At 48.2% G+C, this 14,709-nt stretch overlaps 1 protein-coding gene across 4 annotated transcripts in view; it reads left to right on the top strand.

Annotated features, from left to right (window-relative positions):
• Tmem63c (transmembrane protein 63C) overlaps positions 1-14,709 on the top strand; it is a 151,199-nt gene that overhangs the window by 118,427 nt on the left and 18,063 nt on the right. For all 4 annotated transcript variants that reach the window (XM_017799890.2, XM_008840050.3, XM_017799889.1 and 1 more), the window contains exons 8-19: positions 636-778; positions 2,065-2,113; positions 3,736-3,844; positions 5,149-5,222; positions 5,853-5,933; positions 6,046-6,169; positions 6,801-6,934; positions 8,542-8,664; positions 9,102-9,255; positions 10,445-10,551; positions 11,592-11,678; positions 12,186-12,251. In XM_017799890.2, coding sequence (XP_017655379.1) covers positions 636-778; positions 2,065-2,113; positions 3,736-3,844; positions 5,149-5,222; positions 5,853-5,933; positions 6,046-6,169; positions 6,801-6,934; positions 8,542-8,664; positions 9,102-9,255; positions 10,445-10,551; positions 11,592-11,678; positions 12,186-12,251 — 1,251 coding nt within the window. The remainder of the gene's footprint in view (positions 1-635; positions 779-2,064; positions 2,114-3,735; positions 3,845-5,148; positions 5,223-5,852; positions 5,934-6,045; positions 6,170-6,800; positions 6,935-8,541; positions 8,665-9,101; positions 9,256-10,444; positions 10,552-11,591; positions 11,679-12,185; positions 12,252-14,709) is intronic.

Here is a 14,709-nt window from a genome sequence, read left to right as displayed (position 1 = left end):
AGTCATTTCCAGTCAGGGTTGTTATAAATCATACATCTATAAGATTCTTACCCAAGTCTCTTGATAAACTGTGTCCTATCTCTGTTGTATATAAACCTAGGAGTGGAATTGCTAGGTTGTAGAGTGTACATGCATTCAATCTCAGCAGCTAAGGCCAGCTGTTTTCCAACATGACTGGCCAGATGTAAACCCATGTGGAGAAGAGTGCCCAGTGCCCAGCCCTCACCAACATTTGTCATTGTCACTTTGGCCAGCCTGGCAGTGTAGAGTGTTACCTCATTGTGATTTCCAGGTATTGCCTTTGAATTAAAGGAATGAAATAAAGAACTTTTTAGGTGGGTTTACAACAGAATATCATCAGCACAGCAAGCTCAGAGTGTTTGCTTGAATTCATGAGGGTTCTAGGTTCCCCTGAGGGTGTCTCTAACATAGCCTCTCTCTCTCTGACGTACCTGTGCAGTTCACTGACATGCACTTCAGGCACATACAAGGCACTGAGAAGATGGGCAATACCTTCCCCCCAATTAAAACTTGGTGATGAGATGGTCCTCTTCCTACTGTTTCCTCTGCCTCCCCGCACATAAGCAGTGGCCACTCTGATATCTGAGGAATGCTCTTGTTTGTGTCTCTTGCAGGGACCAGGATCTGATCAACAAGTGTGGGGATGATGCGCGCATCTACATCACGTTCCAGTATCATCTTATCATCTATGTGCTCCTCCTCTGCATCCCCTCCCTGGGCATCATCTTACCCATTAACTACATTGGAACTGTTCTGAGTAGGCAGTGCTCAATTAGCTCTAATCCCCAAGCCACTGCAGCTTAGTAGGCTGGACAAAGGGTGGACCTCAGGGGTCTAGAAATCTGGCTTTTAGTCCTTTCTTTGGAAGGCAGTTTTCATGTGACCTGAGGCAAATCATACTTCAGTTCTGTCATGTGGAGACTAGAAATGATACAACTTTGCTTGACCTGGTGGCAGGGATGGGGGGGCATCACAAATACAGAATATCAGTTCAGCCTGGAACTGTTTGTACAAGTCCCTGTGCCTTCGTAAAATGTGTGGCCCACTGAAAAGGCCTCCGACCACTACTTCTCCCTGCACTCACCCTGGTGGACATAGCGCTGTACATGGAGAATTTGTCTTGTAGTGCTTCTGGCCACACTCACTGTGACAGTTTAGCATTGTGAGTGAGGACTTGGCTTTCAGAAAAATCCTGGCTCCACAACTTTTGCCTCTATCTGCTTCCCACAAAGTACTTTCCCCCCCAGATAATAAATTATTTAATTTTATGTATCTGTTTCCTCCACTGTCCTGGGCACTGGGAGAGAGACATGTTAAGTGCCTCATACTCAGAGCTCAGAAAACAGCAACTATCTCTCCCTTAGAATTACAGGAGGTACAGTTATGGGAAGGTGGGTATGCACTCGCTCCTTCAATGTCCCAGTGGCATCCCATTCTATCTCATGCCTCAGGTTTGACCTGTTAGCCTTCATCCAGATGTGGACCTTAATGAATTCACTGGGGCACACTGAGTGTGCCCCAGATTCTGGCACCAGAGTAAATGACTTTAAGCTCCCATCTTTCCAGATTCCTATCCCAAGCACTAGGGTATGGGCGATGATAGTGCCCTGCAGAAATTTTAGACGTTTTTCAGAGCCTGGAGCTGTTTGAACAGACAGGTTACTACATATAGCCAGAAGGATCTACTTGGTCCGAATGAGGCAATGAACGATTTTCTGGAGTTTAGGGTTCTTGTTGGGACTATGGCCAATGTTGTTAACATCGCCAGTCTGACTGTGGCTACATGACCAGCTGGCTCCCTCAGCAAGTGTTTGGGGATTTCCCAAATGCTCTGTAGAGTCCCTGTAGACATTCAGTCTCACAGCTGAGTCCCAAACAGCATTCCCAGGAGGGTGATATTTTTGCTGAAAGTTGGAGACAAATCTGGATTTAAACAAACTTCTCTTCACCCTTGGTATTCAGGAACCTAGAATTCTGTCCCTACCTACACTCCCAGTAGTCTAGGATCCAGGTTCGAGGTTATCCTTTTCTTTTCTCTTTCAGGCTGGAATAGCCACTTTGGTCGGACTACCATTGTCAATGTCTCCACAGAGTAGGTACCTGATCTTCTTCCCTCCCATTCTATTGGCTGGGCCCTGGTTGGGAGAGAAGGGCCAACATATTGGTCTCCAGAGTAGGTACCTCTGTGCTGAGAAGGCAGGCCTGGCATCCCTGGAAATCCAGGCCCTGAGCAGGATGCCAGAACTTGCATCCTCCAGGTGGGGCTGGACTCTTAGTGCCACAGTGTCCCCATCTGTCATGAAGTGCCTATCTTGGCCATTCCTGAGAACTAGAGAGATGGTCCTATTTGCTTAAACTCCAGAGAGGCAGAGACCCTGTAGTAGGGTGGGGATGGGGCATAGTCAAGTTTTGATCTCTCTGCTGACCCTGGGTTCAAGTCAGCACTTATATAATCTAGTGAATCACAGACCTGCCAGGCCACTCTTTTTATGTTCATAGCAGGACAAAGGAATCAAAGGATGGTAGGTTCAGCTTCATCTCGGCCATTCACTGGCTCTGAGTCTAGAGCATCCCCTTCTCCCAGATTCAGTCCTTGTTCATACTGTAGGATGTGATCTTCTGAGTCCTCTCCCATTCCAGGCCAGGAACCTGTGGTTTGGTTTCAACATCAGCCAACTTGATTAGTGGCCAGCTCACCCTCTACTGAGTCAGATATGCCTGTTCCTCAGGTCCATACAGAGGCCCACTAAGAAGCCTGGAAAGGCTTGGCCTACCTTTTGACTAATAGAAATAATTTCCTCAGGCATGAGTGAGGTCTGACACCCATACCCCTCATCTCTATTCTCCTGCTATAGGCCTTGGAGCAAACTAGCTTTGCCAGAACTTTCTGATCAGCAGAATGTAGTCATAGCATCCTCTCCCCTCCTCTACCAGTCCCACCTGCCTCAGTGCTGCCAGCTGGAGGAGAGTCACCAGGGCCTACCTAGGCCTGTCATTGTGAGGTGGCCCTGCCCCTTCTTAGGAAGCAGACTCCCAAAGAGCAGCAGAGGGCCTTCAGTGTGCAAGAGTCCACACTGCATAGAAACGGAATGTTCCTTAAAGAAACTGCCCTTGATCATATGCAGAATCTGAACAGCCAGACTTAGGTGGGCTTAGGTGGGCAGAGGCCTGTGTCAGGTCAAGCACTAGGACAGGAAAGAGCAAGGCAGCCTTGCTCTCCAAGCCACACCACCCAGACAGGCCCTGCTTCCAAATAGTAATTCTGGCCAATTGCCTCGAGACAGCCCAATCCTGTGAGCTAAATGCAAGGGTGGAAACATGTCCCAAGGGCCACCAACCCTCCTGCCCTAGGGAAGTGAAATTGCCTGGCCCTCCCCCGGCATATGGCCCAGTACCTCTTCTCTGGGGCTGATATGGATATCCATATGCATTGGGCAGCTCTGGTTCCTCTCTCAGTGACCTTAGGCAGGTTCCCCATTGCTCTGGGCCTTCTTTCCTTATGGGTGAAATGAGGGGGATCATGGAATCATCCTGGGGCACTAGTGGGAACATGTGGACAAAGGGTTTAGTCCCATCCTAGATCCAGTCCACTGGAAGCCCAGTGGTGGTAAAGAGGAGTCTGTAATAGTAGTGGGGGGGCAGTGGCTGGGGATACTGAGGGTGTGATGGGTGTGCAGTGACCCTGTAGGGTCTCACATTTTGCTCCCCCGGCAGGAGTAAACTCCTGTGGCTGCACAGCTTCTTTGCTTTCTTGTACTTCCTCATCAACTTTGCCAACATGGCTCATCACTGCTTGGGATTTGTGCCCAAGAAGAACCTCAAGGTGAGTATGTGAAGGGTCCCCTCCCTAGCTGGACCATCTCCCCACCCTTACAAAAGTGCCAGCTTGGGCCCTACCCCGACAGGAGTCTCCCCTGAGCAGGAAGCATCCCCAGTTTGCTTCCCCCTGCGTACCCTTCCTCCCAATTCCCTTGCAATGTCATCCCTCTTGTTAAGCCATGGAAACTCCTCACAGTGGCTGGTAAGTAGCTGCTCATGGCTGCCTCTCATCCTCTATCTCTGCAGCCCCAGGAATCCCAGGAACTGGTTTCAAATGTGTGCCCTAGAATTTCCCCAGTCAAGCATTGAGGGCTGTATTTGGGAACTTAAAGTCGTCATCTCTCCTTGTATTTTATTCATATGGTTGCTTGTTTTAAAATGTGTGTTATATGCTTTTATGTGTGTGTGTGTGTGTGTGTGTGTGTGTGTGAGAGAGAGAGAGAGAGAGAGAGAGAGAGAGGTGCTTATGTGTATGTGTGAATCCAATCTCAGTGTTTGAGGCCGGACATAGCCTCTGGTGTGCAGAGATGAACTCTGAGGGGCTGTGGTGTGGGGCCTTTGGGCAGTCCATGTTCTGTGGGGAAGGGCACCCAGAGAATGAGCATCCATGGCTCCATCCTCAGCCTGTCATCGTTCAGTAGAGTGGGATCTATTTCTTCAAGTCTACCTAATCTAAAGGACTCATTCACTTTAACCCATCCCAGAGTGTGAATCCACACACCTGAAGCCACTGCAAGCGCTTCAGCCAGCAGGTACAGTATGGAGGCAGGCATACCCCAACCAGTCTGAACTCAGCTATTCCAGTTTTCCTTGTTAGCACATACTGAGGTCCTCATCTCTTGTCCCCATAGCATTAAGCATTTAACATTTGGACCTTTGGGAAACATTCCAGATTGAGACAATAGCACTTTTCCAGATCCTGGCCCCATAGAATATTAGAGATTTCTCTGACATGAGGTTTTACAATGGAAAGGTGGGAATTTCAAGAAGACCAAAAGTCCTTGGGGGCTTTTGCAAGGCGGCATGCGCAGCCCTTTCCAGTCACAGAACTGTGGTCCTCCACCTTGGCCCTGACTCTCCCTTCCTAACCTCAGCTGTCTAGCTGGAGTCCACAGCTGGGGCACAGAGAATAACTGAGACCTGGTTTGCTGACCTCAGAGCTATGGGACACTGGCACATGGCCTGCTCAGCAGGGATGCCCTGGGAATCATGCAGTATAGTGGCCCAGGGGTTCTGGGCTACTAAGGAACTGAGATATCTAGTATTCCCATGCAAACACAGCCCTCTCACTCTGGCCCCTAACTCCAGATCACGAGGACACTGATGATCACCTATGTGCCCACTGAAATCCAAGACCCGGAGATCATCAGCAAGCACTTCCAGTAAGTGAGTGGATGGGCTGAGGTGAGCATCCTCTCCCTCAAGTATCCTCTCCTTCATTCTCATATGTCATATGACATGGAATGGTGGGGCCAGGGACATCTCTGGTAGTGGTCCTCTCTAGACTCAGTCCAGGATCAGTTTTTAAGAATAGAGAGGGCCACCAAGGCTTCAGTAGCGCTCTGAAGCCCCTTTATGGCGTAGGTGAAAGGCAGGAGATGCCACTCTTTTTCATGTGACTTTAGCTACTTAGCCCAGAGAGACCCTGCTCTGCAGCTGTTTTGGGCTCAGCATCTCCAGGTTTCTTTGGTGGCCCCAAGTCCCTGGCCCCAGGGACACTGTTCATTATCCTCAGGAGTAGTTCCTTCCTGGGCCCCCAAAGTTTGGAGCTCTGTGTCGTCCTTGTTCAGAATCATTTATAAAGGATATAGTAAGTCTCAGAAGATGACCAGGGTTCAAACTCTGAAGGTGACTCAGCCCTAGGAGCAAGGATGGATGCTGTCCTGAGAGGCAGGAACTCCAATCAGCTGAGCCCCCACCCCCATCCCTGTGGACTGTCACATTAGGCAAGAGAGTGAGGTGGCCCAACCTAGTCCTGCAGGTTGGTTCAGCATCCGTGTTTGTGGCTGCAGTGAGGCCTATCCGGGGTGTGTGGTGACCAGAGTCCACTTCTGCTATGACGTCAGGAACCTAATCGACTTGGACGATCAAAGGTGAGATCACAGAGAGGCCTACTGGCATCTGGGGTCGAGGCACAAGAAGTGAATGGGGCTCTCTCTGTGGGTCTAACTAGAGTCTCTTCCCTCTGTTGCCCATTACTGACAGACGCCATGCCATGCGGGGCCGGCTCTACTACACAGCCAAGGCCAAGAAGACTGGGAAGTCGATGATCAAGACCCACCCCTGCTCTCGCCTGTGCTTCTGCAAGTGCTGGACCTGCTTCAAGGAGGTAACTGGCAGGAGTGTTGGGAACAGCAGGAAAGAGGTTGGGGAGCTGGGCTCCAGGCTGGTCCCTTGCCTGCATCCTCATCCCTAGGGCCCATTCAAGTCTGTCTTGGTCCTCCAGAATGTGTCTCCCCACTCACTCTCTACCATACCGTGTCCTTGCAGAGATATAGAGGAGCTCAAACTTGCTTGGGTTCCCCTCCAGGGCAACCATGGGAGCTTGCTTCTTCTCTGCTTTCTAGTGCTGGCCAGATGGACCAGAGGGAACACAGCAAACTGCAGTAGGCTGCCAAGCTCAGGCTACCAAAGTCGTAGGGTAGGAATGAGTGAAAGCAACAGGCTCCATCTTGTCCCCTGACCACTGTGGCTAGAGGGGTCTCAGGTAGTCCTGTTTCAGCCAGACCAAAAGAAGAGTCCCACCCCGTGACATAACTGTACATTCTGTTGTCTCTGAAGTTCACCCAGGTATGAAGCACCCCCTATCCCCACAGTGCTTCCATGTCCCCAGATCTAAGGGATTCCAGTTAGCCTATGACTATTCTGGCAGTGGGACTGCTGCACGAGAGCGCCCTGGGGCCCAGCAATGCCTCCTTGGTCCTGACCACTCCAGCTCTAAAGGCCTCCTCTCGCTCCAGGTAGACGCGGAGCAGTATTACAGTGAGCTGGAGGAGCAGCTGACTGATGAGTTCAATGCTGAACTCAACCGTGTTCGGCTGAAGCGCCTTGACCTAATCTTCGTCACCTTCCAGGACGCTAGGATGGCACATCGGTGAGTGCTGGGACAGTCCCAGGGTGGGCTTCTGCTCCTTGGGCCCCACCCTCTCACCCCCATTCAGCTCGGGGGAGAAGGGGAGCAAGCCTCCCTCCAGCTGCCATGTTCTGACCTGGGCTCTCCCCACCACTCCTCTCTGGCAGCTGCTATGTTGCTGCCCTTGGCTTGGTTGTACTTTTCCCAGCTGCTGGACCTCAAGTGCTCTCCAGGAATGTTCCTCACTCCATGTTCTTGCCTGAGTACAGGGGTGGTCAGCATAGCTTTTGACCCCTTGACAAGAATGAGAACCATTTTGCCCTCATTGCATGTGCGTCATCCCTCTCCTCCCACAAGGGAGAAAATCAGGAGATAGAAGCCCTGCCTGACTTTTCTTCCTTTCAGCTGGAGGCCTTCCCATAAGGCCTCTACTCTTTTCTGCCCCAGGCTCTAGCAGTCTTATCTCAATAGAGAGTGAATTCAGTCTACTTTGGAATAATCTGGAAAGATCCTTAGGACTGGGCTAAATGGATGGAAATTGCACAATTGGTCTCTAAAGGATTGCAGGCCCCACCTCTCCTGGTGGGACCTGATAATGCCTGGGCACTACATAGAGTGTCCTCATCCACCCCAACTCTACAAAAGGATAGAACAGCCTAGAATTTAGTCACAATGATGCACAATTGCCAAGTCACTTATACTCTTAAACTTCTTATCTGTCCAATTTGGTTACTGATTTCTGTCCAGTTCACCACCCAAGGGGTTGACAAGGGACATAAGAGCCTATCCATGTGTGTATTATATAAAGCAATAACCCTACACAAGACAGTACTACTATTCATTTCTTGAGATGTCACCAGTTGGTAGAGAGGACCCAAGGCTTAATTACAGCAGAGTATGAGTCAGAAGACCAAGGGCTCTAGTGCCAGCATGCACTCTTCTGCAGTTGCATCTCAAGGCATCTTAATTTAGGAATCTGTGCAGCTAAGATACTATTCCTCACCAGAAAGCACAGTCCAGGTCACAGAAAAGAACCCCAAACTCTGGAGCTACTGACACTGACATGAGTTGATGTCAACACCTTCCTATAACCTCAAAAGACAAACTCAAGGTTGGAGAGATGGCTCGGTGGTTAAGAGTATTTGCTGTTTTTTCAAAGGACCTGGGTTCAGTTCCCAGCACCCATGGTGACTAGCAACCATCTAACTCCAGTTCCAGGAGATCCATTGCCTTCTTCTGGCCTCCAGGGGCATTGCATGCATGTGGTACATGTACATACATGCAGGCAAATCACACAAGTGAAATAAAAATGAATTTTTAAAAAGATAAGCTTATCTGTGCATTGTCACCACTGTGAAGAGAGGGCAGGAGCTAAGCACCCTGTGGTTCGTTATTCTTCCTGGAAGTCTAGACACCTGACTTCAATGCCCCTTCTCTCCAGATAATGTGCCTTGGGAATTGTCCATTTCTAAGGTCCTGGGAGACCTATCCAAGGCTTCAAGAATCCCCAAGAAATGGAGTATCTCCAATGATGGGACTGCCACACTGACCCTGGGACTCTGGCACATGACCCTCTGAAGCCCTCCTCCCACCCCAGACCTCTGTTCTTTCCTATCCTCCCTCTGCAGAGTCTATGAGGATTACAAGTTCTTGTATTGTGGTGCAAGTCCCCAGCAGTCCTCTGTGACTACCATCGTCAAAAACTACCACTGGAGGGTCTCTCATGCCCCTCACCCCAGAGACATCATCTGGTAAGCCTCCTCTCTGAGACTGAAAAAGGCTATAGGACAGGCCCTCCTCCCTCCACTTAATTGCTCAACAGAGAGCTCCTGGGGACCAGACCCAGAACTGAACAAATCCAGCCCCTCCTGGACTGTACCACGTACTTTCTGAATACCACAGCTTCTACTAACCCCTACACTCACCTTCACCATATGAATGGAAGGCACCAACCTTGAGGAAAGTTTTTCCTGTAGTTTCTTGTTTGTCTAAGAGATATATTCTGAACTTTTACAAATGGTGTCATGTAGGTCCAGGACCACAGCTAGCATGCAGGAAAGAACTCTCTCTCTCTCTCTCTCTCTCTCTCTCTCTCTCTCTGTGTGTGTGTGTGTGTGTGTGTGTGTGTGTGTGTGTGTGTTTGTATACTGAGGCCTGGCCTAAGTATACCCCTCTCCTCCCTCCCTAGGAAACACTTGTCCATCCGCCGATTCAGTTGGTGGGCCCGCTTTATTGCAATCAACACCTTCCTCTTCTTCCTCTTCTTCTTTCTCACCACGCCTGCCATCATCATCAACACCATCGACATGTACAACGTCACCCGCCCCATCGAGAAGCTGCAGGTGCCTCCTCTGCTCAGGCCAGGCCTGGGGGCCCCAGGGATATCAAGGAAGAACTCAGGCGAGGATGGGAGGGGCACCCCTTAGGACGGGGCTGCAGAGTCTTTACAGCACCAACATAGTGGGGTGGTGTCACAGGCAGAATGTCCTGAATTCTAACTGGGGCAAATGTAGGCCATTGCCCATGGGACAGTCTATCCAGGGACAGAATGGAGAGGAAAGGGAGAGTTAGAGGAGCTGTAGGCAGGTCCTTGACTGAGTTGGGGAATGAGTGGTCCAATCAAGGTGGGCTTACAGGGCACTGTTACATCAGGTCACTCTAGGCCAGTTGTGGGGTTTGGAGGGTGAGGAAGGTGTAAACAGTTCTGTTCTCCCTCAAGCTTCCCAGAGTAAAATTTCATGGTAGGGTAGAGGATAAGGAAGAGTGAGGTAGGCCCCAACACAGCTTATGGAGAGAAGTGGGACCTTGAGCTTCATATCTGCCTCCCTCCCCTCCTGACGCCTGCAGCCCCAGCTCTGTCGGAGCATTCACTGCGACTCGAGGACACCTATTCTCAGGGGAGCACCGCAGAAGCACTGGCTCAGTTCCTCAAATCCTGTGTCCTTCTAATGAGTTAGAAGGCTCCTCCCTCCGGAGTATCTCTTCTCTATTCCCAGAAACACGCGTGCACACACACACATGCACATAGAGCACACTTGCACATAGAGCACACATAGACATAGACACATACAGATAGACACACATACATATGAACACACCACTTTTGCTCCCTATCTCAACTCTATATTAGGCCCAGACCATACACATGCTGGGTGCCCCATGTTCACACTCCTTAGTCCAGGCAGTATTGTTTCTGAGTCACGAAACATAAGAGAAGCTGGCTTTGGCCATACAGTGAAGTCTCTAGGGAAATGTCAGGCAGGCTCTCTCGTGATTTGAGCAGAGAAGCCCCTGGTGGATACCTTTGACCTTGGGGTGTCATCCTTTGTATCCTCCAGCTAGGTGGACTTCTGTCCAGGAAGTCAGACCTGTAGAAAGTCAGGCCCACTGTGCAGCCTCAGGGAAAGCAGGTCTGTTCTTGATGAAGCTAGAGATGGAGAGGCAGGACTAAGGGAGAATGAGGGTGGCCTGCAAGGGGATGAGGCTTCTTGCACTGATGTCTCCCCTGCCCTCCTCCCTCCGCCCCTCCAGAACCCAGTTGTGACCCAGTTCTTCCCTTCCGTGATACTCTGGGCCTTCACAGTGATAATGCCTCTGGTGGTCTACTTCTCTGCCTTTCTCGAGGCCCACTGGACCAGGTGAGCTGGGGGCTCCTCTCCTCCTCCTCTGCTGTCTGGATCTTTCCCTTAGCTTCTTCTCCCTCCCCATCCCCTTGGCACTTCGGCCTTCCATCTGGCCTAAGGATTAAAACTGATAAGGAATGGCTTTGATACGTGAAACTATCCCCGAACACCAACAGTGTTTTCTTTTTGGAGAGAGGTGCTGGGTTGTCTCCTGGATGTCCTTGATCTTGGAGATGCTGATTAGGGCTACTATCTAAAGGAGGAGTAGGCCCAAACCAAACCCTCTTGGGGTTGCTCCCTCAGTCTTCAGCCCACACTGAGGTGACAGAGCTATATCCATGAGTACCAGAGATTCTAGGCAGCAGGCATGGGATGAAAAGACTTGGCCGCAGAATGTCAGGTAAGCAACCAAGGCCACAGCAGGAAACCAGGAATTCACTCTGACCTTGGCACATTTGGCCAAGCTAGAGGTGGAAAGGCAGGACTAGGCCCATATAGCACCAACCTTGTCAAAACCAGATGTTCTGTTTGTTAGTGCTAATACTGCTATGCTGGTAGGTAATTGGTAGAATGTATCAGCAAAGGCCCTGCCTTGATCAAATGTCTACAACAGGTATCAAAAGTGATTTTCTACCATTTTAGCAGGTGGTAAGTCAGAGGGTCCTACTGGAAATCCTTACTGGCCTATCCTCTAGCCAAAGACAAAGCTCAAATTGATTGTTGAAATTCTGCAGAGATTTGAGTATCATTGGTAATAGGTCTTTGATACAGAGATGTCAGATATATATATGTGGCCTACATATGCCTTCCTTTTCCTTCCTGTGCCCAGGACAGACATTATTAGTTATTATACTGTTCTTCCTGCTGCTCACAGATATAGCACAGCTCACAGTCCTCCGTGGAGAAGGCACTGGACTGAACCACTGAGCAGTTTCCCTGTCCAGCTAGCTTCTCTCCTCTCCTCTCTTTTTTCCCCTTTCCCTTTCCCTCTCTGTCTTATGTAGTTAGATCTTTGGTTCTTATTCCATCGAACATTTCTCTTCATTTCCTTCTAGATCAAGTCAAAATCTGATCATGGTGCACAAATGCTACATCTTTCTAGTGTTCATGGTGGTAATTCTGCCCTCCATGGGGCTGACCAGGTACCTCACTTACAGTTTTCTCCTCTTTCAGTCAGCCTCAGCCTAGAGCATAAACCTCCTCTTTCAGATACTTTGGGCCTCCTGTGGTTACTACAAACCTGCACCTCAAATGATAGTCCCCTGACTGTCATGGGCATAGCTTGAGCCAGGGATCATGCAAACTATAAAGTGTCAGCTAGGGATTCAAGGTGTCTCAGACAGTAGACTGACAGCCCAAGGAGGAAGAACGCAAACAATGTGAGAGGGAGACTGAGAGGCGAGAGACACTTGGGAGAGGTGGCTGGTAAAGATTTGTTGTAGAAAGTGACCCTGGAATGTCAGAGGGCTAGGGACAGGGATGACCTGGCATTAAGATGAAAGAGAGTATTGTGAATGGCCAGCTAGGATCAAGCAAGGGACTTAGGATTGACAAGGGAGGATGGAAAGAAGCCAGGCAAAGAGGAATTGAGCTCTCGGCCTTAGCCTAGGACACCTTAACTAAAGGGCAGATTTTGTTCTTCCTTCTAGTTTGAACGTGTTTTTACGCTGGCTCTTTGACATCTACTATCTAGAGCATGCTACCATCAGGTTCCAGTGAGTACTCTTTTTTTTCATGAATTACACTAGATTTCATTTCTTTTTAAGAGAAAAGCTGGAGCGTAAATAAGGAAGCTGAATGAGGCAGGAGGATCAAAAGTTCGGGGCCCTCCTGGGTAACTTAGTGAGATCCTGTTTCAAAGTAAAAAGTAAAAAGACGGCTGGAGAGGTAGCTTAATTGTAGAGTGCTTGCCCAGCATGTGAATTCTCCAGGTTGAATCTCCAACACTGAAAAACAAACAAACATAGCAAAACCCAAGCAACAGCAAAAAGTACCCCAAACTCAAGTCTATAAAAAGTTTAAATGCAAGCTAGGAAATTTGTTGAAATCCCAATTAATAGTACTTGTAATGGAAGAACTGATCAGGTGTGGGGAAAGGGAACAGAGATTTTTGAGGAGACCAAAGAGGTGGGCTATTCCCTACCCTTGCTGTGTCTGAAACCTTTAGCAGTGATTATGAACTCGTTGAGAAAATTTTTTATCAGACACCCTCTCTGGTGAGTACTCATGTGTATGTAGGATTTTTTGTGTGTCTGTGCTGGGATGGATGTGTATACCCTTCATTAGTCAGTCCAGATGCAGAACAGCACTGAGGGCAAACAGGTACAAGTGGGCATTCTCATAGAAGCCTCCTGCCTCCACAGAAGCTATGGTCCCCTTTGGCAATCTGGTAAAGCCCAGGGACCCCTTCTTGGGTTGATTTTTAAGTCATTATAGTTTCACAAGAAGTTACTCCTACAGTGTACAGGGTGAGATAAAGGTGTGTCTTTCATCCAGGTCCCCCACTGATAACATTTTGCACGACTATAGTATAATCTAAAACCCAGGAGCCTGACATCAGTGCAATCCGTAGGGCCAATTCAGCCGTGTCCAGTTTAGTTTGACATGTACTCTGAGGGATGTGTGTAAATGTGTATCATACATGGATTGCAAAGAAAACTGAAATACAGTTATCAAGGAGCTAGAAGATGACTCAGCAGTTAAAAACACATAATGGGATTTCATTTGGTAACAAAGTCACAACAATAGCTAACTTTCACTGCTCAGATTTGTTTCAAAGTAAAAAGTGAAAAGACGGCTGGAGAGGTAGCTTAATTGTAGAGTGCTCAGGTTTGTTACTCAGATTCTTCATGGAAAAAAATGCTGAATTTCAGTTAGAGAATAGTGAAGGTAAAAATGTAATCTTGGGGGCTGGAGAGATGGCTTAATAGTTAAGAGCACGTACTGCTCTTACAGAGGACCAGAGCTCAGTTCCCAGCACCTACGTTTGAGCAGCTCACAGCTGCTGTAACTCCAGGTCCAGGGGATCTGACTTCTCTGGCATCCCTGTGTAGCTGCACTCACACACATGCACTTTATACACACACACACACACACACACACACACACACACACACATACACACACACAATTTCAAAAATAAGTATATTTTTAAATCTTTTTTAAAAAAAGATGTAGTATTGGAGTGCCCGGATCCTGCCTCCATGTGGTGGGATCCAAACCTTAGAAGGAAGCCTGAGTGTACCTGACTGGATCCTGACTTGGGCTTCTGTGCGTGCTCCTGAATACCTGATCTGAAGCCATCAGTTCCCTCCAAAATAAGACCTGAGAGAATCTGAAACCTGTACCAAACCAGCTTTATATAACCAATAAGGAAAGGACTTGGGCACCCTGATAATACAAACAGAAGCATACTTCAACTTAATTCTCATATCAGAATCATAAACAACAGAAGAAATTCACATGGCAAAATTACAACGAAAGAATAATAAAATGGAAAACCAAAACACTATGTCCCCACCAAATTCCACCAGTCCTGTAGAAGAGTTCTACAGGGAGACCCCCCCACCCCAGAGATAACCTGGGACACTGAATTTAAAAGAACAATCATAAACATGATCAAGGAATTCAACGAATTTAAAGAACACATGAACAAACAAATCAAAGAACTAAAAGAAGATAGGGATAAACTTCTGAATGAATTCACAAAAGAGAAACATTGAAGAAAACTCAGGCAGAAATGAAGAAGGAAGTATAAAACTCAATAAGCCAACTTGAAACAACAGGGAAAAGCCTCACCTCTAGAGTGAATGGAATGGAAAAGAGAATATCAACAATGGAGGGTAAAGTTGAACAATTGGACCACTCAAGCAAAGATTATGGAAAATTAAAAAAAAACACAGGGACAGAATATGTAAGAGATGTGGGACACCAGGAAAAGACCAAATCTACATATCAAAGGAAGAGAGGAAGGAGAACAATTTCAGGTTAATAATGTTGACCAGCTCTTAAACAGGATTGTAGAGGAGAAGTTCCTGAAATTAAAGAAAGACATCCCCCATACAAATACAGGAAGCACATAGAACACAAAATAGACAAGATCAGAAAAGAAACTCCCCACAACATATCATAGTAAAAACACTAAATGTACAGAACAAAGAGAGAACACTTAAA

Source organism: Nannospalax galili, unplaced genomic scaffold (assembly GCF_000622305.1).
Source record: "Nannospalax galili isolate Female #2095 unplaced genomic scaffold, S.galili_v1.0 scaffold330, whole genome shotgun sequence".
Taxonomy (NCBI): Eukaryota; Metazoa; Chordata; class Mammalia; order Rodentia; family Spalacidae; genus Nannospalax; species Nannospalax galili.
Note: the sequence above shows the minus strand (reverse complement) of the source record. Positions and strands in the feature narration are given on the sequence as shown.